At 44.0% G+C, this 23,332-nt stretch overlaps 1 protein-coding gene across 1 annotated transcript in view; it reads left to right on the top strand.

Moving 5' to 3' along the window:
- Positions 1 to 23,332, top strand: part of CACNA2D3 (calcium voltage-gated channel auxiliary subunit alpha2delta 3) — a gene marked incomplete at both ends in the record, with an annotated part of 803,480 nt that overhangs the window by 623,012 nt on the left and 157,136 nt on the right. Inside the window, 9 exons of the mRNA XM_079712407.1 lie at positions 4,534 to 4,617; positions 9,118 to 9,189; positions 9,447 to 9,508; positions 10,872 to 10,939; positions 14,920 to 14,965; positions 15,125 to 15,222; positions 16,688 to 16,781; positions 19,732 to 19,827; positions 22,727 to 22,848. Coding sequence (XP_079568533.1) covers positions 4,534 to 4,617; positions 9,118 to 9,189; positions 9,447 to 9,508; positions 10,872 to 10,939; positions 14,920 to 14,965; positions 15,125 to 15,222; positions 16,688 to 16,781; positions 19,732 to 19,827; positions 22,727 to 22,848 — 742 coding nt within the window. The remainder of the gene's footprint in view (positions 1 to 4,533; positions 4,618 to 9,117; positions 9,190 to 9,446; positions 9,509 to 10,871; positions 10,940 to 14,919; positions 14,966 to 15,124; positions 15,223 to 16,687; positions 16,782 to 19,731; positions 19,828 to 22,726; positions 22,849 to 23,332) is intronic.

Genomic DNA, 23,332 nt, shown 5'->3' with positions numbered 1-23,332 from the left:
CGATGCCTCAGCCCCAGTAACGAGATCCTCACGAAGGGAAGGAGGGAGTGGGGCTGGGGGACCTGGGATTCGTCCCAGGCCAGATCCCAGGGGAGAGGGGCGATCTGGCCTGGGAGTCAGAGGTTCGAGGGTTTAGTTCTTTTTCTGTCACTCTCTGACACTGTGGCCACACCTATGTCCTCCCGGGGGAAAGCAGGTACAGAGGATAAGCCATGCTCAAACACAGTGGACTATCTTGATTAGTAGTGAGGTATTTTGCAAATCACGTGTTTCTAAATAATCATTAAAGTACCAGAGTTTGTGAATAGTTCACTTAAAATGTACTTTAAAAATGGTTCATTTAAAAAGAAAAAAGTAAAGATACTAAATATATACAAGTTGGAACTCTGATGAATACTTACACTTGAAACCCAAGCCAGCTTAAAAAAAATCTTTAAATAAAGGGAAGGTGGGTAATGTGGAGAGAATGTGTTGGTACGGGCAACACCCAAGGGTATAAAGATTTCAGGCACAGCTTGATCCAGGCACACACACCGTGCTTTCAGGACTCTCTTCATGTACTTTCTCTGCCTCCTCTGCACTGGTTTCATTCTCAGGAAGGCTCTCTCCAAGTAGTGGCAGAGATGGCCACAAGGAGCTCAAGTTCGCATCCTACTGCCTTAGTGATGCTAGTAGATGGAGAGCTACTTTTTCTGGATAAATCCAGGAAAGCATACCAGACTGAGTCTCATTTGGGTTGGTATGAGTTACATCCCCAATCCTGAACGAGTCACTGTGTCCTGGAGAGTTGTGGGTGTCCCTCACGTACTCAGGTCACTGGCTTCCTTCTGAACCAGGATGGTCTTGCCTTCGCTAGAACTATATTTACTGAGTGTGGGGTCCAAGGGGATTCCCTGTAGGAAAGCCAAGGTGATTACCCTGGAAAATGTGGGGGTTGGGTGGTGGTGGTCCACAGCCCAGGTGTCTTCCGAGTGGAGGTCTAGTCTCTAGCCATCTAGTAAGTTGTTTTTTTTTTTTTTTTTTTTTTTTTGCGGTACGCGGGCCTCTCACTGTTGTGGCCTCTCCTGTTGCGGAGCACAGGCTCCGGACGCGCAGGCCCAGTGGTCATGGCTCACGGGCCCAGCCGCTCCACGGCATGCGGGATCCTCCCGTACCGGGGCACGAACCCGCATCCCCTGCATCAGCAGGTGGACTCTCAACCACTGCGCCACCAGGGAAGCCTAGTAAGTTTTCTTAATGGGAGAAAAGATTAGGTGGATTTAGGGTCATGATGCTGGAGTTTACTCATTGTCCTTGACCTGTTTTATCTATGCAACAGCCTACTGAGTTTTTCTTTTCTTACTCAGAGTAGTCACTCTGGGACACTACTGTTTATATTTTAAAGGAGCTCACTCATTAATAAAGACCCAAATAGAAAGTATTTCATACCTATTTCACTGGTTAAGCAGACATCGTAGAGGGGCATTCCTAAAGTAGAGTTCCAGAGGGGGTATCCCCAGTCCCATCTGTTTCTTTCAATGCAGTTAAAGTAGAGACTTACTGGAATATGGTGATTTACAGACTGGTATGCTGGGAAATCTTCCTTCCCCTCACTCTCTAATCTCTGCCAGTTTCTTGAATACCAATAGTGCAGTGCACTGAATTTCTTGAGTGGTTATTACCAACAATGAAGGAAGGTATCTAGGAATGGTCAAAAGTCAAGGGATCTATGTCTGTGGATTCCACTTTTGCCACGTGTCATCTAAAAGGACTTGGGTTCTTTAGCACAGTTATGAAGTTTTCTGCCAGGAGAGTCTTGAGTCCCAACCTGATGTTTACTACACAAGTATCTTACATACCAAGAGGAGGCATATGAGTGTGACGGTCTGGCACCATCATCTTCAGCAAACATCTTCTGCCTCCCTATGGCTTGCACAATAGTAACCCAACAAATTATTGAATGGTCTCCTTCATGTCAAGGAAATGACATAGTAGCCGATTGTATACAATGAGCCTGTGTCTTCATCAAGAAGGTTATGGCTTTTTCAGGACTCACATTAGCTACATGCATATTAAGGGTTTATTCCATGCTGTGCCAGGGATGTGCTTGCCATTTTACATACAGTACCTAGTTAATTGTCTCAACCTACCTTGGCTGTGGAGGTATTTCTCAATTTTGCAGTTGAGAAAAAGGAAACTTGGAGCAGCTGGGTGCCTTGCTCAGTGTCACATGCCCAGTAAGTGGCAGAACCACCGTGCTCTCCTCTTTTAACAAAGACAGGGGAACACTTTCTCTGAGGATGAAGGACCTTGGGGGTCTTTTTGAATTTCTTTAGCAGCGGTTGAAATGACATGAGGCTTAGCCGTGAAAATTTGGTCAGGGGCTGTGGGTAGGTAAGGGTGTCCTCCTCCATACTGGCTCTGTGATCTTATTTAACTTGCTATTTAGTTTGATATTTAACTTGCTACAGGCATCATGGGCAATAAATTGACTGTAGATAGGCAGAATTAAGAGTGATAAACCACAAACAAGTCCTTGGGAAAGAATGAAGCACTGTTTAATTGACTTTACTTATCTCTTTAGGACCTTGTGCTTGCTAGGTGTCCAATAAATGTATGTTGAATAAGTGAATAAAGGAGGATTTTGAAGTGACCAATGGAAGAACTTCCTCCAAAAGACAGTATATATCTAGCACTAGGCTACCCAAGAAACTGTGAAAGTTCTGCCTTTAATGGTCAGAAGCTGGGCTGTAGGAACTTCTGGGATGCCTAGTGGCTCCCAGGAATGGTTCTTACCAATATAGGACTTGAGGGCCATTAGCACAGATAACAGAGGTCCAAGAATGTCCAACTCTAGCTCCTCGGGGGACAAGTGGGCTTCTCAGCATCGTGTGCCCCTCCCCCCTCACACCTCCTCACCTTGAGAAGAGGGTGACAACCCTGCTGACCTCTTTCCTGTCCCACAGGCTCAGCCCCAGCCTGACTCTCTTGAGGACCACAGCTTCTATGCACAGTGAACTTTCCATAACAGGATCCAACTGTGAATCCGCTATCGTTTACAGTGGCTTCTGAGGGAACCACTTCGCTTCCCCTTCATCTGGAGTGGATCTGATGTCATAAAACTGACCGTGACTGTCTGTTAATTGGAAACCTGAGAGAAGGGAGTGGAAGGGCAGTGGACCAAGGTTGTCAGAGCCCACTGCCCCTTCGAGGCAAGGCAGCCTTCCTGGGTGGTGAGGGTGGGTGCTCTCCAAGGACATCTCAGAGTTCCTGAAATGCAGCCCTGAGGGAAGACAAGATGGCAGGAAAACCACTGGGCCCTGTTTGGCCTCACAGTGACGGGAGACCTACCCTGTCTGGCCACTCTCCCCTAGATTCCACTGGGGGCCGGTTTGGACCTGTTTGGTTCAGTACACCAGCAGTGATTTTCTCTTCCACACCATGTGCCTTCAGCACCTGTCTCCATGGTAGCCGAGCAGTGTCCAAAATGGTAACCTGTGGTTTGGGGTTCTTAAAACACCTAGAGTGATGCTGCGTCTCATTTAGAATCCTACGAATTAAATCAGAAGATGACTAATTTAGAAATAAAAGGAAAAGAGAAAAAAACTATACATACATATGTATTTTTTCCAATATGCCATCAGCCATATCCTATGAACTGGCAAAGGGGTTGCTTATCCTGAGCCTGCAGCAGAGGGCAGACTTTCCTACATTATAAACACAGCATTAAAGGCCCTAGATACAGGAACATCCAGACACAGGACTGTCCAGTTGATAAAATGTAGGCTTGCCAGGTGACTAACACCAGTGATTTAGGGGGAAGAAAACTGAAACCACTTTCTCTGTTATTAATGCACTCATCAGCTTTTCCAGAGAAATGCCCTAATGGCCATTAAATCTGGTAGTGATTCCCAATACCCACATGTACTCCAGGTAAAGTAGCTGTGCTTAGCTCAGCACTGCTGTGGTCAGGGTGATAGCAAGTAGAAGACTGTGTGTCTGCGAAATGTTACCAGGATGTTGAGCCCAAATCTGGAGATCAGTACTTTTGTTTCCTGGCCAAGGAGTATGAGGTAGGTATGAGGCAGGAGGTAGGGATGGGAGAAGTATAAAACACAGAGGGATATAACTAGATTTTTTGTAAACTATGTAAGATGCCCTTTCCTGTGTCTTGAAGGGGTGGGCTTTAAAAGTGTTGGAATTGAGGAGGAAGGTTGCATTCCACACATAGGATGTCCAAGGAGGGGAAAAGCTTTGCTTTGCATCTGGCATGTTTAGAGGTAAGGAGTCCACTAGGTAAGTTCATAGGGAGAAAAGAATTGGCTTGTATACTCCCCCTAGCTGGGAGCAAATGTTTACAGGTGACTGGGCTTGGTTTTCCTGCCGCAGAAACCCCAGGACCGCCCCCGCTGCTGGGCTTCTCACTAGTACCCTCCACTCACAGTCCTCAGGCATGAACCAGGACTTCGGGTGATGAAGGTTGCCCTGGCCAGTGATCTCACGGAAATGTTTTCTTTGTTTGTCATTTGTTTTCTTTTCTTCCCCTCCTGCCAGTATGAAGAAGGGAAAAAGCGGAGGAAACCTAACTACAGTAGTGTTGACCTTTCTGAGGTGGAGTGGGAGGACCGCGATGATGTGGTAAGTGATTTGTTTTCAAGCCTGGTGAGAAGGGAGCTCCACTGTACCCTCCTCTGTACCTGGAGGCTGCCTGGGAGCCAGCCGAGAGTCCCACCAGAGGGACACCTGGCCACCAGAGGGTTGCGGAGACCACGGGCCCTTGTACCTGTTTGGAGTTTTGTAATGCTCCCACCCGTAGGTCCACTTGCAAACGGGCCAGCCACCCTGCCTGCTTTGTGCAATCTGCTAAAACCAGCCCTTTCTAAGCTCTAGTCTCTTCTGCACCCGATTAATCCAGACTCCTCCTCAGTGCCGTTAATGGGATCTGTCTCCCTCAGGGGAGCCTGGCCAGAGCCTCGCCGGGCAGCTGCACAGTCAGGGCCAGAACTCACCTGTGAGGGTGTCAGCCCAGGGCTTGGCAGAGCCGCTCTCCTCCTGCTTGGTTGGCCACCCTGTTTCCAGGGCTGCCCCAGCCTTTCCCCTTTCCAGGCCACACTGCAGTAACACATGCTTGTTTCCTACACAGATTCAGCCTGTGGGACTGTATCAAAGGCTTTCCTTATGCCCACGACTAGGCCCCGTCAGTCTTCTTGTTCCTTCCTCAATAAATCAGATTTGTTAGACATGCCACCTTTTGTGAATGCAGGCAGACTGTCCTTAATTAAATCCTAACTTCCCAGGTGTTCCTATCTGGACACTTGCTCTTCCCTTTCTCTATGGATTCTTCGTGCCCAGGCTATGTTTCTCTGCCTGCATCTCTCTGATTTGTCTGGAGTCCTTTCTTGAGCTTCATCATTGAGTCAGCAGTGTTTCTATCCCTCCCTCTGTCTTGCTTTCCAAAGGGATGTTGAGGGGAACCATTTGAAACCTGCAGGCTGGGTTCTCGTGCTTTCAGAAATATGTCTGGCATCACAGTCCTCTTACTGCTTGCTTTTCCTCTCTTCACATCCTCTGCAACCTGGATGTCTCAGCTAGCATAAATCTCTGAGTTTTTTCTTTGCCTATAAAATGCAAGAGTCATATCTGTTTTAGAAATTTAACCGATTTCCTTCTTCATCTGGACTCAGTCTTTTTTAAACCCCATTCAGATAGAGTAACTTTGCTGTTTGATAAAAAGTTATTTCCTCATCCATTGTCTTTTCCCAGGTGCCGGTGACCTGACATTGTGTCAGCTCAGTGACCTGGTAGAGTTTTATATCTTCTTGTTCTCTAAACATTGTCATCAGGATTCACGTCTGGGTCTTTTAATTGTACTGCACCTGATGTACATGTCCTACCCTTTCAACCTGCTTCTACCAAGAAGCAAGCTAGCACAGTCCTGAGGAATGCAGTTCAGGTATTAGCCTGCCTGGGTTCAGACCCCACCTCTGCTATTTTCTGGCTGTTGGTCTCAGGCAAGCAATTATCTTCTCTACATCTCAATTTTGGTTTATGTCCTTTTTTTCTCTCAGTAAAATGAGTATGATGGCAATAGTACCTACCTCACAGAGCTGTTGTGAATACTAAATGTGTTACTGCAGTGAAAAGTGTCAACATCAACATGGTTGCATGGACACAGTGAGCATTCTGAGTGGTAACTGTTATTAGTATTATTCTCAGCATCATCAACCCTCATTCTCATTAATGAACGTCAGTTGTTAAACTGTATCATGAAACTTTAAAGGGTGCATTCCATTGTTTTCCTTTCTCTTTCCTCTTCACTTTATCAGCTGCTTTATTTTGACTTCACAAGATCCTTTTGTTTTCTTTCCCAGAAGGTTTGAACCCTGTCATCAACATGCTTCCCATCCTTTCATCCTTTACATTTTAACTGATATGGGAGGCAGGCTTGATGCTCATTCATACTTGGGAGTCCCTGCATCCAGGAAGCAGGCCCTCTGCTAGTTAACACTAGGCTGACACTCGCACTTCTCCTTTGCAAGTTACTTGAAAAGGTTTATTACTTGGCTCATCTGTACCCCAGTTGTCTAGTCATTATCACCTGTGCCCAAGTTAATTTTCCATGAGCTGATATCCCCTTTTACTAACAACGATTTGACAAATGCTTTCTGTTTCCTTGCTCTTTTCTTCCTTTGTCATCGGATTCCCAGCCTGTGCCATGTTCTTTACCTTCATCTGATTCCCAGGACTGAGTTCTGAGTGTCTACCTTCAGAGTTCCCACACCTCCAGAAAGTTCATTGCTCTTGTTCTTCACCAGTTGGCCTTTGGTTGTCTCTTCTGTTTGGGTCTCTTGTCTCCTTGGAAATAAGGTACATTTGAGACATGAATTCCTTCACTACCAACGTGCTTGATTGGGAAAATCCAAATCACCATTTCTCTCCTAGGAATTTGCACTCCCTTGATTAGAGAATTCTGGAACCTATACAAAGCATCTCTGTGAAGGCTACACAAGATCCCACATGCCCGTGTGTCCACCAGTGGGGTTTGTATGTAAGTAGCAGAGGGCAGACTATAGGTCAAGATCTGGGAAAGACCAGACAAGCAGAGCCCGCTGAGGAAGAAGCAGCATGAGTCTGCCCAGCTGCAGAGAAGTTCTTGGAAGGAGCATCCTACTTCTCTTGGCAGCTAGGATCTTGTTGAATTTAATGACCACATTTATAACATAGACGCTGTGTACTTCCAAAAAAGTTATGAGGTCATATCTGTGTCAAACAAACTGGAGTTTGAATCCTAATATTTTGAACTATTGAAAGGGGTCTGACATTAAAGAAAAGGGAGAAGGATGATAATGAAGATGATGATGATGCTGGTGAGGATGATGGTACAGGACAGGTAACATCTATTGAATGCTCAGGGAATACCGGGCACTCTTCTACATATTAGCTCATCTAGTTCCCACTACAACTTTGTGAGACAGTCTGTGCTGTCATTAGTTCCATTTTGCAGGAAGAGAATCTGAGGCACAGAGAGGGTAAGTGATTTGGTCAAGATCATAAACCTCTGGCCCCAGTGTCCATTTCTGAACTCCAGGGCTATCCTGTCTCAATGTTCAATAAGTGTAATCTATTTCCATTATAACTGAAGAAAAGGGAAAGACTAGACTAATCATCTAAGTATCTGCCTCCAGAAAGCATTAGTGACCCTGGCCTCGGACCCTCCCAGGTCCTGACGCTGATTGTTCTGTGCTACTGGGAGTTGGGGGTGGGGTGGCACTGAGGCATGGAGAAGCTTACCTAATCTCTGACTTGCCTGGGGAATGTAAGAGGGGAAGGTCCCAAATGGCTTTAGGCAGGCACCAGAAAGAGGAAAAATGAAAACCATGTCAGAGATAAATCGAGCCGTTCTTAAGAGTTAGAAAGTAGACTTAATTAGGACCAGCTCTCCCCATCCAAAACCACAAAAGTTAAAATGGGAAAATATTTCCAGAAATGCCCATTATGTGTTGTTAAAAAATATCTAGAGTAAAATATATGTTTTATTTTATACATGCCTCCAGCTAAAAATTATGCTTTTACTCTCTCTCACAGAAGATGAGAATATGAACCCAAATCTAGACAGCCCCACATCAAATTTAGGTTGCTTGCAAGCACTGTAGTTCCCTATCAGCCAAATCTTATTCAAGCTCCTCAAAGGAGAAAAAGAGGGGAAAAAATTTAAAAATAAAAATAAGAAAATAAAAACAAGCCGTGGGGCTGGGAAAGAGCCTTTCCTGACAGGCTGTGGCATGTCAGCATTTGCTCCTATTTCATTAAATGGCTTTCCCGTCGTCTCCTATTGGTGCCCATGACGGCACATCTTTCATCACTGTGTCTGCTGTCCTTCTCTGAACTCACGGAAGGGCCACAAGTAATTAGCAGAGATCAGCCAGAGGTGGGGGAAGGGAGGGAGGCTCACCATTCCCAGATGGGACCTCCAAAAGTCAGATACAGGGTTGCCCTGTTCACTGCCCATCAGCCTCAACCAGGCCTTTCACTGGCCCAGATTTCTCAGAGTGTTTGAAGATGATTCATGCTGTGAAAAACTTAATCTCTGTCTTCCAAATTGTTGGCTTTTAAAAAAAACAAAAACAAAAAAACTACTGTGTAGGAAAATACCTTTAACTTGATTATGTTTTGAAAAATGATTTCTACATGACAGACCAATACCCTTTTTGAAAAAGTAACTCGTCCCCCTTGCTTCTTTTTTTTTCCCTTTGCTTCTTGAGTATTTTAGCATTTGCTGGGGGCCCGTTCTCTGACTCTCAGGATTTGTCAACATTGCAGAGGCTTTTTTAGTCATTGTTGCCCAGAGGTTTACACGAGCACCCCAAATTGAAATTGATGGTCATTTATTTATTGTTGTTAACCTCTCTTCCCCTGGACAAGAGCAGTTGGGTGTTTATTCTTCTGAAGCCCCATTTCAGAGGTCTGAGTGTAGTATGCAGACTTACTGCAAAAGTACCCCAAGAGTCAATGGGGAAACAGCCCAGCTCTGTCATACACAAGCCACCAAATGTGCTCCCAAGCTGGAGGGTGGAAGGTGTCCCAGACAGTATGGTAACCCTGGGAAGAACTAACTCCAATTTTCTTTTATCATTTTAGTTAAGAAATGCCATGGTGAATAGAAAGACTGGGAAGTTTTCCATGGAGGTGAAGAAGACAGTGGACAAAGGGGTACATTTTTCTCAAACATTCTTGCTGCTTAATTTAAAACAAACCACTGTGAAAAATTAGCTTTGAAAGCTCTATCTGGAGTAAATATCTTTCGCTGAGATCATTTTTCTCTTGTCTTTACTTATCTCAAACAAGATTCATGTAGTACTGTTAACCTGATCATAATGTGTCCATTTATTTTTATTTATTTCTGAAAACTTCACCTAGCAGACTAACCATGTTTTCTTTTCTCTACGACTTTTTTTTTTTCAATCTAGAAACGGGTTTTGGTGATGACAAATGACTACTATTATACAGACATCAAGGGTACTCCTTTCAGGTAGAGCTGACCATAATACATGGACATTCCATCAGACCCATCAGTTGTGTTTGTACAAAACCTGCTGACGCTTTCAGAGCTCATCATCTGAAGATAACCGAACACCCTGCCGAAAGGCCGGAAAGAGTGAGGAAGGGGCTTTTCCCAGGCTGCTTTTGCTTTTGTTTTCCAGAAGGGGAAAGATGGTTCAGGCTCACCTAGGAGAACTCACTCAATTTGTCATGGCTTTGCATCTCATTATCAAGCAAAGAAGCTTCTGGGGTTCTAACTAAGGGTAGATAGATAAATTCAGAGGGTTACCGGGGTCCTTAACCATCTAACTTGCTGCCTTTTATTTCCATGATCCTTCACACTTGGAGGTAGCATATTCATCCCTACATGTTGTGCTTCCATTTTAATTTCTCTGAACTGTTCTGTGCTTGTCTGCCTTTGAATCCTGTTATTTCTCTTTATAACAATCCTAAAAAATGCATTTGCCCCCTTGCCTGCTTTCAGAAGTGTATGTGGCATTCTAAAGTTTCCTGCTATTAACTTAGTGTGATAACACTTTTTGTAAAAAGTTATTTTGGTAGGGCTTCTTTGTGTTCCTGAACTGGTGCCTTGCAGAGCTAAGGAGAGAAAGAATTTACTAACTACAGATTAATCTTAAAAAAAAAAAATGTGGCATTGTTGTCATATACGGCCAGGGATCATGGGTGTATTCCATTTGGAGCCAGAGCAGTTGATGGAACACATGACTGCTAAGTGGGTTTACCAAATGAAGAGACTGTGTTATCAAAACATACTCTATGACTTTAGGCAATGAAGGAAGGAGCTTAAATCAAGACTTTTGAGAGTGTGAGAGTGTGAAAAATCTATCAGACAAGGGAGAAGATTGGGCAGAGAAGCCCACTTTACAGTCATATGGCTACGTTCAAGTGGCAGTGGAAGTGTTCATTTTTGCTATTGAGAAGGGGTTAATTTTCCCTCGTCCCAAACTCTACAGTCTGGAAAGAGCCATGTGTGGCTGAATGTAGGGCAGGGGTGCATAAGGTGGTAGTGAAGAGCAGGACACGTAGCTCTTGCAAGAGCATCCAAAAGAAGGGCTAGCTAGAAGGGCTTGTAGGAGTTGCCACACCTCTTTAAACACACGCGGGAGCCGCCCATTGCTGTTGCACTTCCAATCAGATATTACACTGAAGCAGCTGATTGAATCTAAGAAACACCAACACCAACTATAATCAGTGGGGTTTTGAAAGTAAACTTGAAAAAAATTGTTTACAGAACATGAAATGGAAATGTGAAAACAGAAAATAAAGTTCACCTGCAAGTCTATTCCAGTCAGTGTCATGGATTTCAAGGTCTGCTTTGTTTCTCTGCACAGTTTAGGTGTGGCGCTCTCTAGAGGCCATGGGAAATATTTCTTCCGAGGGAATGTAACCATTGAGGAAGGTAAGATGCTGCCTTCATCCATCTTATCCTTTTGTGTGGGAAGAAAGCCCTGAAGCCAGCTATTGGGTTAGCTGAAGAATTTGCTCATCTATCCAACCCTTATTCCAATCCCTGGACATGTGACTCAACCATTTACCCACCTGATGTTACCTTGCTCTCCTAGACTGATTCAGAATGGTGGGACTCCCAACTAGCGATGGCCTTCCTAATGATTTCATTTATTTATGTTCTGCTTTCATCCACAAAGTTGTTGAGGCAACTCATGGGAATCATCCATCCACCAACTGTAGTCTTCTCATACATAAAAATTAGTACCAAGAAAAATACGAATTAGTGTAAAAACTCAAGCCCAGGAAAAGAAAAAGAAAAGAGAGGTGTGCGAGCCTTAGTCTTCTACACAGTTGAGCCACAAATTTCACTTGTGTTTCAAGGCAGCCTGGGTCCAAGGGAAATGTGATCATTCAAATGATTTAGTAAGTCAGAAACCCGCACCCCCTGCAGTGGAAGTGTGGAGTCTTAACCACTGGACTGCCAGGGAAGTCCCTCTTCTTGTCTTCATAAAGCACCAGTGCACTGGAAACTCCCAGTTAATGGTAGCAGTTGTTACAGCCCTTTAAACTTTAAAACTGCTCTCACCCCCATACTGTCCTTTTCATCTCCCAACAACCTAGTAGCTCAGAGAAGTTATCTTTCCCAGTATCACCAGCTCACAGGGAGGAGTGGGTCTGGCCTCTGAAAGGCTTCACTCCCAGAGTGGCCTTGAGTAAGTCACTTGCCCAACCTAGGTGTTCTGTTTTGCATCTTGACAGAGAAGGAGTTGGACCAGACCAGTGCTCTTTGTGGGTATCCTCAGGGAGTGTGGCCAAGAGTGGGAAGGTCAGTTACAAGCTGGGTTTTAATGGGTTAGAGCTGGTTACAAGTGAGTTTGGTGAACTTCCAGAAGCTAGACAGCCTTGTGGCTCACTCCAATGATGCAGTGGAGAATGAAGAAGGAGATTGGAAGTCCCTGAGATGCCAGGTTTCATAGATGGCCTTCTGGTCTACTCCTGAGTGTGCCTGCATTGTTTCATGGGTTTTGGGTTTTGTCTCCCAACTGATTGTGAGATCTTAAGGAACAGGAAGGAGAGTGAAGAGGTTATCTTGACCGGGGCAGAACCCAGAGTATGCCCACTGCAGAGATAATCAATCATGTGCTCCCTCTTCCTAGAGACAGGCAAGAAAAAACAGGCAACTTTGTGATTTGGGCAAGATACTCAACAGGATGTATTCTCAGGGATCTTTTTTTTTTTTAATTCTTTAATTTTCTGGCTCCGTGAACCATGTGTGGCTCTGTGGATGTCACTGCTCGTGAAGACAGAAAATTCACATCTAAGCCATCTGAGGTCAAGATGAGGAAATAGCTCATGGTCAGAACAGTAAAAGGAGAGATTGTTAATGGATTATTTGCCTCTCTTGTGTTCATTCCCTTAGTCAATGGACCTGACCCTCCATCTTCTCTCTCTCCCTCTCTCTCACACACACACACACACACACAGTTGTTTTGCATTGTTTTTTGGATCATTTCTTCATTTCTTTAGTCACTATCATCTGCTGTCAGGCTAAGAGCTCACACAGAGAGAATTTCAGAGCCAACTGCAACCATCCTGCAAGAAATTAGTTTGAATCCTAGGCAAGGGGAAGAGTGTCTGGTTATCCACACAAATGAGGTCAGATCTTCCTCTCTCTGTTGGTCCTCTGTAAATAAGAGGGCTTCCAATCATGCCAGCTTTGCTGAGTGACAGAGCCTGAGAAAGCTGCTTCCCCTGGGCTAACTAGTAGAGGGATTTGTCATCCATAAAGGCCACAGCTTGATTACCATTCTGCCCTGTTCTTAAAGAAGGCAGGAGTTTCTTGGGGATGGCGACCACTTCTGAAGGTTATCCCGTAAAGAATGCTCTCCCATAGAATGTAGGAATTTTCAACCTGCTTTGACAATGGCAGGTATGACAAAGGTGGCGAACAGGCTGATTTTGCTCAAAATGTAAGGAGTTGCTACTGAGGTTGAAGGTATGGGCTGTAGTTCTACCTGCTGAAATCGTTTCTCTTCTGAATCTCCTTGACACTTTACCTTTATATATATGTAGTACACAGTACTTGTTCAATAAATTAGAGCTTATGTCATTATTGTCAGCATTATCAATCAAACAGTAGGTGTGATTTTGTCAGGAGGATCAAAATCGGAGGTGAGAGAGTTAGAGAACAATCATATTTCCTTGGCGGCCTAGGAACTCAGAGAGGAAGCAATCAAAAAGATCTTCCCTTCAGGGTCTAGTTGATAGGTCCTATGAAATATAGGCAGAGAGGGCTTTGCAGACGAAGGTTGATGAGAACAGAAACTAGAAATATATTATATATAGAATTGATATCATTAACCCAGTATTCCAGGAAGGTGAGATCCCAGCTCAGGGCCTCTGCACCTGTGGTTTCTTCTGCTACAAGCACCTCAGTTACTACGTGGTTCTCTCCTCACCTCCTCCAGGTCTTTGCTTAAAGTCACTGTCTCAGTGAAGCATCCTGACTCCCACTGTTAACAATGAAACTCTTTCCCTCATCCCTCCCCATCTCTTGGTACCCCCTCTCCTTGCTTCATTCTCTCTCTTAACTTCATAGCCCTCACTACTGATAGGCTATGTATTTTAACTTTATTTACTTATCTCTTTTCTGCCGCTAGAAAGTAAATACCGTGAGAGCAGCAGTGATTTTTGTATTGGTCACTGCTATGTTCTCAGGACCTAGAATAGTACCTGGCACATAGTGGATGCTCAGTAAATATATGGAAGGAAGAATGGGAGGGAGGGAGGGAGGAGTGGAGGGAGCAAGAAAAGGAAGAAAGGATGGATGGATGCATAGATTGTCCTAGGGACTAATCACTATTCCATTCAACCCTCTCATGCAGTCTGTGAGTTAGGTGTTATTACTGACATCTTCTGACTGGTATAAGTCAAAGAGTTGAAGCAACATTCCCAACATCATTCAACCAGAAGGTGTTGGAGCCAGGATATGGCCACTTGGGTCATATAGTATGATATTCTATATAATTCATTGCCTACTTCCTATAAAATCAAACAGGAGTGTGTGATGATAGTTCTAGTATTTTGCTATTTATTTTGTACATTTGTATTTGAGGAGGAAACTGGAATCCTGAGTGCAGTAAGATACTGTTGGTCACTTGGGAAACTGACATTCTCAAAAATTGGAGTTCCTGAGGTTGTCACTCAGAAGTGTTTGTCTGCTGATGACCCATCAAAATGAAGTCACATGAAGACACAAGGAAAAAGAGTGATTTCACAGAGTTAGGGTGTCTCGGGTATTCTATATATAGAAACTCCCCAATTCCCTGCAGGCCTCAGTTCTCCTAGCTACCTCTCCAGACTGAGGATTCATTTTAACTTAGCATCCTGTACCAACTAGCAATTTTTGCTGGCAATCTCATATCATTCAACCTATAATTTCACCCTCACAACCACCTGTCAGTTAGGGACTATTATTATTACTGTTTTGCACGTGAAGAAAGAGTAAGTCAACCTGCTAACATCACACAGGAGTTTAGTGGCCCACCCAATTTCCCAACTCAGGCTGTACTGTACGGGCCTCCAAAGTTGGTGTCTCCACCATCTTGCTAAGCTACTCTCCCAGGACTCACTGGTGCATCACTTATCTTCAGGAAGTTAAAGCTTTCCTGGGAGACTGCCAGGGAAAGTTGCAGTGGTGGCTGAGTGAGGTGGACGTGGGGGGAAGGTTCTGCCTGGGAAGAGAACTTGTTTCCTATGTGCAAAGTCCCTTTTCTCAGGCAGATATCTTTGGGGTTGATGTCTACCCTTAACCCCCACCCCCCATGGCCTTGCCCTAGAACATTTGAAGCACAGGAGGGCATGAGGGGGGTGGTCAGTGCCCCCACACAGATAGTACTTACTCATGATGCCCTTCTCCTTGACCTCCAGGCCTGCATGACTTAGAACACCCTGATGTGTCCTTGGCAGACGAATGGTAAGAATGGAATGATTCTTCCTCAGCATTTATGTTTATCGCCCTCTTTGATTTCAAGTTGTCTGTATTCCCTTGCCCAGTTCTCCTGGTTCAAAGGCAAAGGAAAGTGATGCCATAAATATATACATGTCCTTGTTTTGGGCCATGTCACATTCCTAGGTCCTACTGCAACACTGACCTACACTCAGAGCACCGTCATCTATCTCAACTAGAAGCTATTAAGCTCTACCTCAAAGGCAAAGAACCTCTGCTCCAATGTGAGTGTGCTTCCAAATGCATGTGTGTGTGCCTATGGTGGTTGGACGGTGGTGGGGGGTGTGTGCGTGAACTCAAGACCATATTTCCCCTCAGTTTTCATGGGAAGCTTTGCTTTGGCAGAGATGATCAGTCACATTAAATCCAGCCAAATGTCTGCTTTCTGTAGGAACAGGAAAAGGAATGTGGGTTACCAAGAGTCACGCAGGATCACCAATCTCAGTTTAACCCTTCACATTGGATTTTTCCCCTTACCAAACCATTTAGTCAAGTGCCTGAGTAACATGAAAATGTTTCAACTGGGAGGGGACTGTCAATATCTGCTTTTTTATTTTACAAAGAGAAACAAGGGCTGGAAATAGGACTTGTCTCATCCAAGGCCATAATCTAGGCCTCCTGGTTCTGTCCGGTGTGGGATTGCCACTGTGACATGTTGCTTTTTGCACTGTGTACTCTGCTGCCCCTCCTCCCACAGAGTGCCCTCTGAGGGAGCTCAGTGAGTCAGAACTGGCCAGTAGCTGGTGAGGGGGGCAGGGAAAGGGGGGCAGAGAGAAAGCAGCAGCAGGCCTGCTGCTCACCAAGTGCAAGAACAGTCCCTGAACAAGCATAAATTAGTTCCAGTAGCTAATATATGGATATATGTATATATATCCATATATAGCATGTGCCATTATTTTCATTACTTTGTATATTAAGATTTATATATATATAATTATATATTATTCATTTTATATTTATATATTATCTCAATTTATTCATTGTCTTTTTGATGGTGAGTTGTTTGGAGTTTTTGCTTTTACAACAAAGCTGCACTGTCTTCTTGGCCACCAGCTAAGGTGATGACTGGCCTGCTGTAGGTGATAAAGCTGTAGGGCTTTAGGACGCCTCTGCTAGATTCATGATATCCTCCTGATTCCTTGGCCTCTTCCACAGAGCTCTATCAAGAATTCATTTGGATAAGGACAGATGTCCTACTTTAAAATGAAAAAAAAATCTTAGATGGAAGGAATGACAAAATAAGAGTCCCAGAAGTTCTTAAGCTATCATAACCCTTTCCCTTACAACCAAGATCGGGGCCCTGAAGAATTGCAAATTTTGATAGAGGACAGAAATGGCGATGAAAAGAGCAAACTGAGGAGTGCTGCCTTCTGATCTCCGAATCCCAGAGTTGGCGTGCTGGTCTATGGCATGAACTAATAGATGGGGAGGGAAAGTAGAAAACTGAAGCGTGAGACATCCAAGACTCTCAATTTACTATCATCTCATCCAAATGCTTTGGGGGCCCTTGCGTTGCGGCATATCAGGTGTCAACTGTTTCATATTTTCAGCTGGTGGGAGGTTAACACAGGAACACACCATAGGAGAAAGTAGCCTGTAGATACTGTAAAATGAGCCCAGTGAGCACTTCTCATGCTACAATTTGGGGTCTAGCCAAAGCCATCTTCTCAAGTCTATCCCTCCCAACAGGTGATAAAGAATTGATACAAGAAGTCCTTTTTGATGCTGTGGTGAGTGCTCCCATCGAAGCCTATTGGACCAGCCTTGCCCTCAACAAATCTGAGTAAGTGGTTGCACGTGTCCCCCTTTCATGGCCATTTCCCTACAAGCCATCCGAAATATGGTTATGGTTTAAAGAACTAAACTGTTTTAGGAGGCTGGTGTTAAAGTTCTTTAATTTTCCCCAAAGCTCCAAACCACAAGAGCTAGAGCAGATTAGCGGCTCTGGCTTGGATGGCAAGCTCCTGGGTTTGACATATAATTTGTTTGAGTTTTAACATTACATGAAATTTGGTATGCTGAGGTAGGGTGACACTTCCGAGAGAGAGGGAGGCGGAAGGAGCATTTTGCTTCCTGCCCTGCCATGGCTCCCTCACTTTCACCGTCGAGAGGGAACTTGGGATCTGGGCCAGGCTAGGTTGCGAGGAGGACAGGGAAGTGAGAGCTCTATTTCATTAGGGTGTCAGATATAACCCCGCAGTTCTATTTCTGAAGTGGAGGATGTAGGGGGAGGAGGGCAGGCAATGGTAGTTGTTGTCAAAGACTAGGGTGAGAACTGCTTCAGCAGCTTATTTTTAATATTAATACTAGTTTTTACTATTTTAAGTAGGCTGTTAACAATTAAAAATAAGAAAAAAAATTATTCCTTTTTCCTTATACCTTCATGTCATACATTATTCAGTTCTCTCTCCTTTTTTATTCTTTATTAGCTCCTTTCCTTTTTTTATCTTCCGTTTTGTATATTTTCCTATATCAGGTCTATTATTCATTCTGTTCTCATTTTCATTCAATCATTCATCAAATATTGACTGCACTTCTGTTATGTTCCAGGCGCTGGGCTAGGTATTGGTGAAATCGAGGTAACTCAGTCAAACACAGTCCTCACCATCATGGTACCTGTGATATATAGTGTGCTATATGATTAAGAATTGTGATAACTATAAAGGAAAATTAGACATGTAGACAGGAACAAGACCTAGAGTGGAGATAGAAGACAGGAAAGGCTTTTCTGAGCAGGAACTAGTTCAAGGGTTCCCTGGGAGCATTCCAGGGAATTGGAACCGTATGTCCAAAGGCCCTGAGGTGAGAGAGTATTTGACGTGGTTGAGGAATTTAAAGAAGGCCAACAGAACTGAAATGTAGAGGATAGGCTGGAAGATGTCAGGAGACAAGGGTACAGTAGGGCCTGGTGGTTCAGGACCTTGGGAATCAGATTAAGGATTTTGGATTTTAAACTCAGAATATTGGAAAATCATTGAAGAATTTTAAGAACGACATTTTAAGATTTTAAGAAGGAGATGATCAGATTTGCATTTTTTAAAAAGACCCTTCTACTGCTATGTGGATAATAGAATGTAATGGGGGTAAGAAAAATAGTAAAGGCTCCTACAGCAGTTCAAGGGATTTGCCACTTGGACCACTTGGGCAGTGGCAGTGGGCACAGAGAGAAGGGATGTACTTGTGGCATGCTTTGGAAGTAAGACCCCCAGGACTTGGTGATGGGTTCATGGTGTGAGGGGAGGGAGGCTGAGCTGTCAAGGATCATTCTCAGGTTAATGACATCAATACCTGGGGAGATAGTGGTGCCATTTCCTAGGACAGGAGACAATGAAGGAAGACCAGGTTTGGGACTGGACATGGCCAGAATTCTTTTCTAGACATTTTATAGTTAAAATGACTCTTAAGCATAGATGTAAGGTAGGTAGTTTAATACGTGAGTCTGGACTCCCAAAGATATAACCACTCTCATTATATTTGGGGGTATCCTTGGACTGCTTACCTGCATGGATCTTATTCCCTGGGAGGTTTGGAAAGAGTCAAAGCCTTTCCTGTGATTGCATTCTCTAGTGGAAATGTTTCTTTTAGGTTCTCATGAAACTCAAAATCCTGTGGAAAGATTGCTGATTCACCCCTAACAGATGCTAAAGATTTCCAAAATGGTAGCTTGCTTTGTAGTCCACATCTGTAACTGATTGGGCAGCCCGACTTTCCAATTTGGTGTAGGCTACACGCAGAAACAAATGCATAATGTTTGTTTTTATTCATCCCTTAAATACTTAAAGGTAGTATTGACCACTTTGACAACCATCAGAGATCAAGTAACTAAATTATCTTATACTGAAGATGACATGGGTAAAGCTTTGAATCAAATTGCTACTAGCATCTAGGGCAGGGAAGCAAACTCAGGAATCAGTATTCTCTTCATATTTTTTTGTAGAATAAAATTATATATTTGTGGAGAAAGACCATTTGCTGTTTTTTTGAAGAAGTATCCACTGAGAAAACCCTGAAGAACATGTTCAAACATATAAAATTTGCCTTGAATGTTGAAAAAAAATCTTTGGTGAATTTTCAAATGAGTTTTCTTTGCTAAGGCTGTCCTTAGAGTTCCTATGTGTGGCCTCCTGTAGGGCTATTTACAGAAGTCATTTCTTTACTCATCCCTCTGGGGTTGGTGGTGAGGATAAGGCCTATTCTTTAGTAGAAGTTACCAGTTGGTGCCCCCAAAATGGTGTAGAATTCAAGTCCTAAACATTTCCAGGCTGTGGGATACTACAGACTTGAGTCAGTGACTCAGTTACTTCTTTTCGCTAATGGCAGATTCCACTAATGGTCTCAGAACCAAGAATAGGCTTGGTAGCATCAGCTGAAACAGCTAGCTCTAAGGCTTTTCTCCCTCTCCTTAAAGTTGGCCTGCTCCTTCTGAACTCGCACCCAGAACCTTGAGATAAAGGTGTGTTTATTTAGCATTCGGGATGCATTTATTTCCTCATGCTGCTTTTTTGGTCATGGACTTCTTACTTTTTCTGGCAAGAATTACCATGAAAACTTTTGTAAGGAATAAGAGTTTGCATCCTGTGTGTGCATGTGTGCATATGTTTCTATAATTTCTTCCAAAATTTCAGGCTTCAAGACTGTTATTTCATAAAACATTCCATGAGTCTTAAAATGCAGAAGCCATTATCTGCTTACTGTCTGGCAGAATCCCCCTGATTCCTTCTGCTCTGTTTCAGGAATTCTGACAAGGGTGTGGAGGTGGCCTTCCTCGGCACTCGCACGGGCCTCTCGAGAATCAACCTGTTTGTTGGGGCCGAGCAGCTCACAAATCAGTAAGTAGGGAGCTCCTGAAGTGGGACAGTGAAAGGGAAGGTTATACCATTTATTGATTCCACCAGCAGTAGAAACAAAATTCAGGCCACCCCAGGCCTGTTGACATTTTTCCTCTCTGATCTACCTCGGGGGCCGCAGTGTATGTGTTCACCTGCCCATTATTAATTAATTAATTAATTTTATTTTTGGCTGCATTGGGTCTTTGTTGCTGCATGCGGGCTTTTCTCTAGTTGTGGCGAGCGGGGGCTACTCTTCATTACAGTGTGCGGGCTTATTGCAGTGGCTTCTCTAGTTGCGGAGCACGGGCTCTAGGTGCATGGGCCTCAGTAATTGTGGCACACGGGCTCAGTAGTTGTGGCTCGCGGGCTCTAGAGCACAGGCTCAGTAGTTGTGGCGCATGGGCTTAGTTGCTCCATGACATGTGGGATCCTCCCAGACCAGGGCTTGAGCCCATGTCCCCTGCATTGGCAGGTGGACTCTTAACCACCGCGCCACCAGGGAAGCCCTCAGATGCCCTTTTAAACCACTGCTCGGCCCTTGTGTCTGTCTTCAGAGAGCCACAGGGTCTTAATTCTTCAAATTGGTGTTTGACCAGAGCTGGTGTAAGCCTGGGAAGTCTTTCCTGAGCCCATTAATATGTTTTCTCAATTTCTTTTCTCTGAAGTAAGAGACATTATTAGGCCAGAGATGAATGGAGCCTGAGATTCAGAGAGCTTGCAAAGTGTGTGTTTGTGATTCCAGAGGTTACCATGGAACTTCACAAATCCTGACCTTCAGGGTCCCTGAGTGGGGGGAGGTGGGGATAACCAAGGCACAGGGTGGCCACCAATTTGAGAGGGGTTGGCCCATCAGGAGCCTAATGAGGAAACACTCCTGTCCCATTAAGCCCAGCTTAGCTGTGCTCTTGTGCCTCTTAGATGAGGCCTGGACACCCACCATATGATCTTTTAAGACCAGGTCTGGTAAGTGGCAGATCCATAGATTTTTGGATGTTTTGTGAACTGGCTTTTAATGCCCATCTGAGGACTCTATCTTCCTCAGCTTCTCAAATTTGTCATTTATGAAGTTGACTATAGTTGTGACTTGATTCTTTTCAAGTCCTCTTTACCCCTGTACCCCCAAACAATTACTTTAACAGAAGGCAAGTTCTTAGGAAGGACTGGAAGTGTCGGGATACAATACACATCGCCTTCTCCTTTTAGGACCCAGAGTGTCAAAGGGAGACACAGGAATAGACTTTCTAATGCTCAGAGAGAAAAACTGTTGTATGTTTTGAGATTAAGACAATCAAACAAGAAAAGTACTAACAGCAACAAAACATGGCACCTTGCTAGTCTGATATACAGGTGATGGTGATGGATTTGAAATATGGCAGGACCACACTCAGGACTGCTGGGATGTGTACCTGGTTTACCTCACCTGTTACATCTGAAAAATGGGTTAATGATCTCCCTGGTTTACTGTGAGGATCAGAAAACCTTCGGATGTGAAACTGCTTTGGGAAGCTAAAAATATCTACAACTATGAATTCTATTCCTTGTGACATTATTGTGACTCAAAGTGAATACTCATTGGTTATCTGGTTGGATGAAACAGTTCTTGTCTTCAGGAAAATCCTATCATTGATTCATGTAGAGGCATCTTGACTTCCATTGTCTTAGGGTCTTATACCTGCCTACCCACTCCAATCAAATGATATTTGTTGATACCCAACTATTTGGATGCACTCTATTAGCCAGGGCTAGAAAGGTTTTAGAATTTCTATGTTTTTTTTTTTTAAAGAGAGCATACAAGGAAGAGTTCAAAGTATTGGTGATAGGTCTGGATAATATAAAGTTCCCATCCTAGAGCTATACTATCATCAGGCTCCTACACTGAGGTTCTATCTCCTGTCCCCACCACCTGCTTTTGGAATTAGATCCATTATAGTTCATGGCCTCTGTAACCTGCCACCATCCCCAATATTAATATATCCTGTGCTTTCAGTGTGTCCTTTTAGAGCACGTGTAGTAGCACACATATAGCAACCAGTGATGTCAGCCTCCACCGTATGGTTACAGCTCTCCTCCTAAGTCCTAAGTCAGTCCTAAGACAGTCCTAAGTCTAAGAAATTACCACTTCACAGCTTCCGTTTAAAGCATAGAGAATGAAAAAAACTCTTGGGCTTTAAGAATCCCATATATTTGTGTGAGCCACTTTCAGTTTACTTAGCTCCTTCACACATGGTGTTATGTTATTCTGATAGTATCGTGGTAAGTGTAATATTATTATTCCCACTTTGTGGATGAACAAATGGGGCTCAGAGACTCAGTAACTAACCCAGGTAACTCACCCAAGATCATTCAGCTCTGCCTAAAACCTAGACCTGTCTCCCCCAACACCACAACAGCCCCTAGTATCCAGAAGTAAGAACAGTCCTGTTTGGCTGGAGGGTAGGGAGGGAAGGAAAGAAGCAAAGATCCCCATGTGGACCCATTTTACCTCCTTTACCCTTTTTATAAGAAGAGAGAGATCTACCTAAGATGTTGATCCTCTCAAGGATATGTATCTATGTGTTGGATTTTAAGGCAAGACAAAGCTTTCTGACTACCTTTGGTCTTCTGGTGTGATTTCTGGAGGCTTTGTTTGCTTGCTTCAGATGCTAAGACTATTAGTTCACTAGATATACTAGGAAAAATCATTTCACCCACTGGAGTCTGACTGCCAGGACTCTACAAGATATTTCTGAGTAATCTGGGGTACACAATGTTACACAGGTCCTCTCTGTACTGAGAAAAGCAGGTTGGGGTTCTAAAAGCCAACACTATTTTTACCCAACAAAAGCTGCTGGCATGCACTCGTGTCTGGCTTTTCCTTGCTGAGTGGTGCCATGCTCTTCTTATTCTTTTCTATTTCAAGGGACTTCCTGAAAGCTGGAGACAAGGAGAACATCTTTAATGCAGACCATTTCCCTCTCTGGTACCGAAGAGCCGCTGAGCAGATTCCAGGGAGCTTTGTCTATTCGATCCCATTCAGCACAGGTGGGTGCCCTTGTTGGAGGCTGGCTCTGTGCCTTTGGTCCTGCTGGCCTGGGCATTGCGTGCAGAGTGTGAGGGAGCAGCCTGGATGCTAAGGGAGCCAAATTCAGTCTTGAGAGCCAGTGTTGAATATTGGCCTAGCTCTGAACCAGTGACCAGTTCCATAAGTGTTGCTGCTCCAAATAAAAGGAAGCTTTAACTTAACCAGATTGTGTAAAAAGCATGTCAGGAAGCAGGACTGTTATTTTGTACCATGTGGAATTTGAATACAAACTTCTTAATAGATTTTTTTTTTATCTAAAATGTGATCATGGCCCTACTTAGGGAAAATTCATACAGCCATAACATCCATTGCCAGAAACTTCAGCAAGTCAGATCACTCTGGAGGCCCACAATTCCCCATCAGAACTGATTTAAATCAACACGCAAGAGTAAGAACTAAGATTTTGTATAGGCTCGTGCTCTCCTGACAGGGAGCTGCAGTGAC

The sequence above is a fragment of the Hyperoodon ampullatus genome (assembly GCF_949752795.1).
Source record: "Hyperoodon ampullatus genome assembly, chromosome: 10".
NCBI lineage: Eukaryota > Metazoa > Chordata > Mammalia > Artiodactyla > Ziphiidae > Hyperoodon > Hyperoodon ampullatus.
This window is presented reverse-complemented; position numbering and strand designations above follow the sequence as displayed.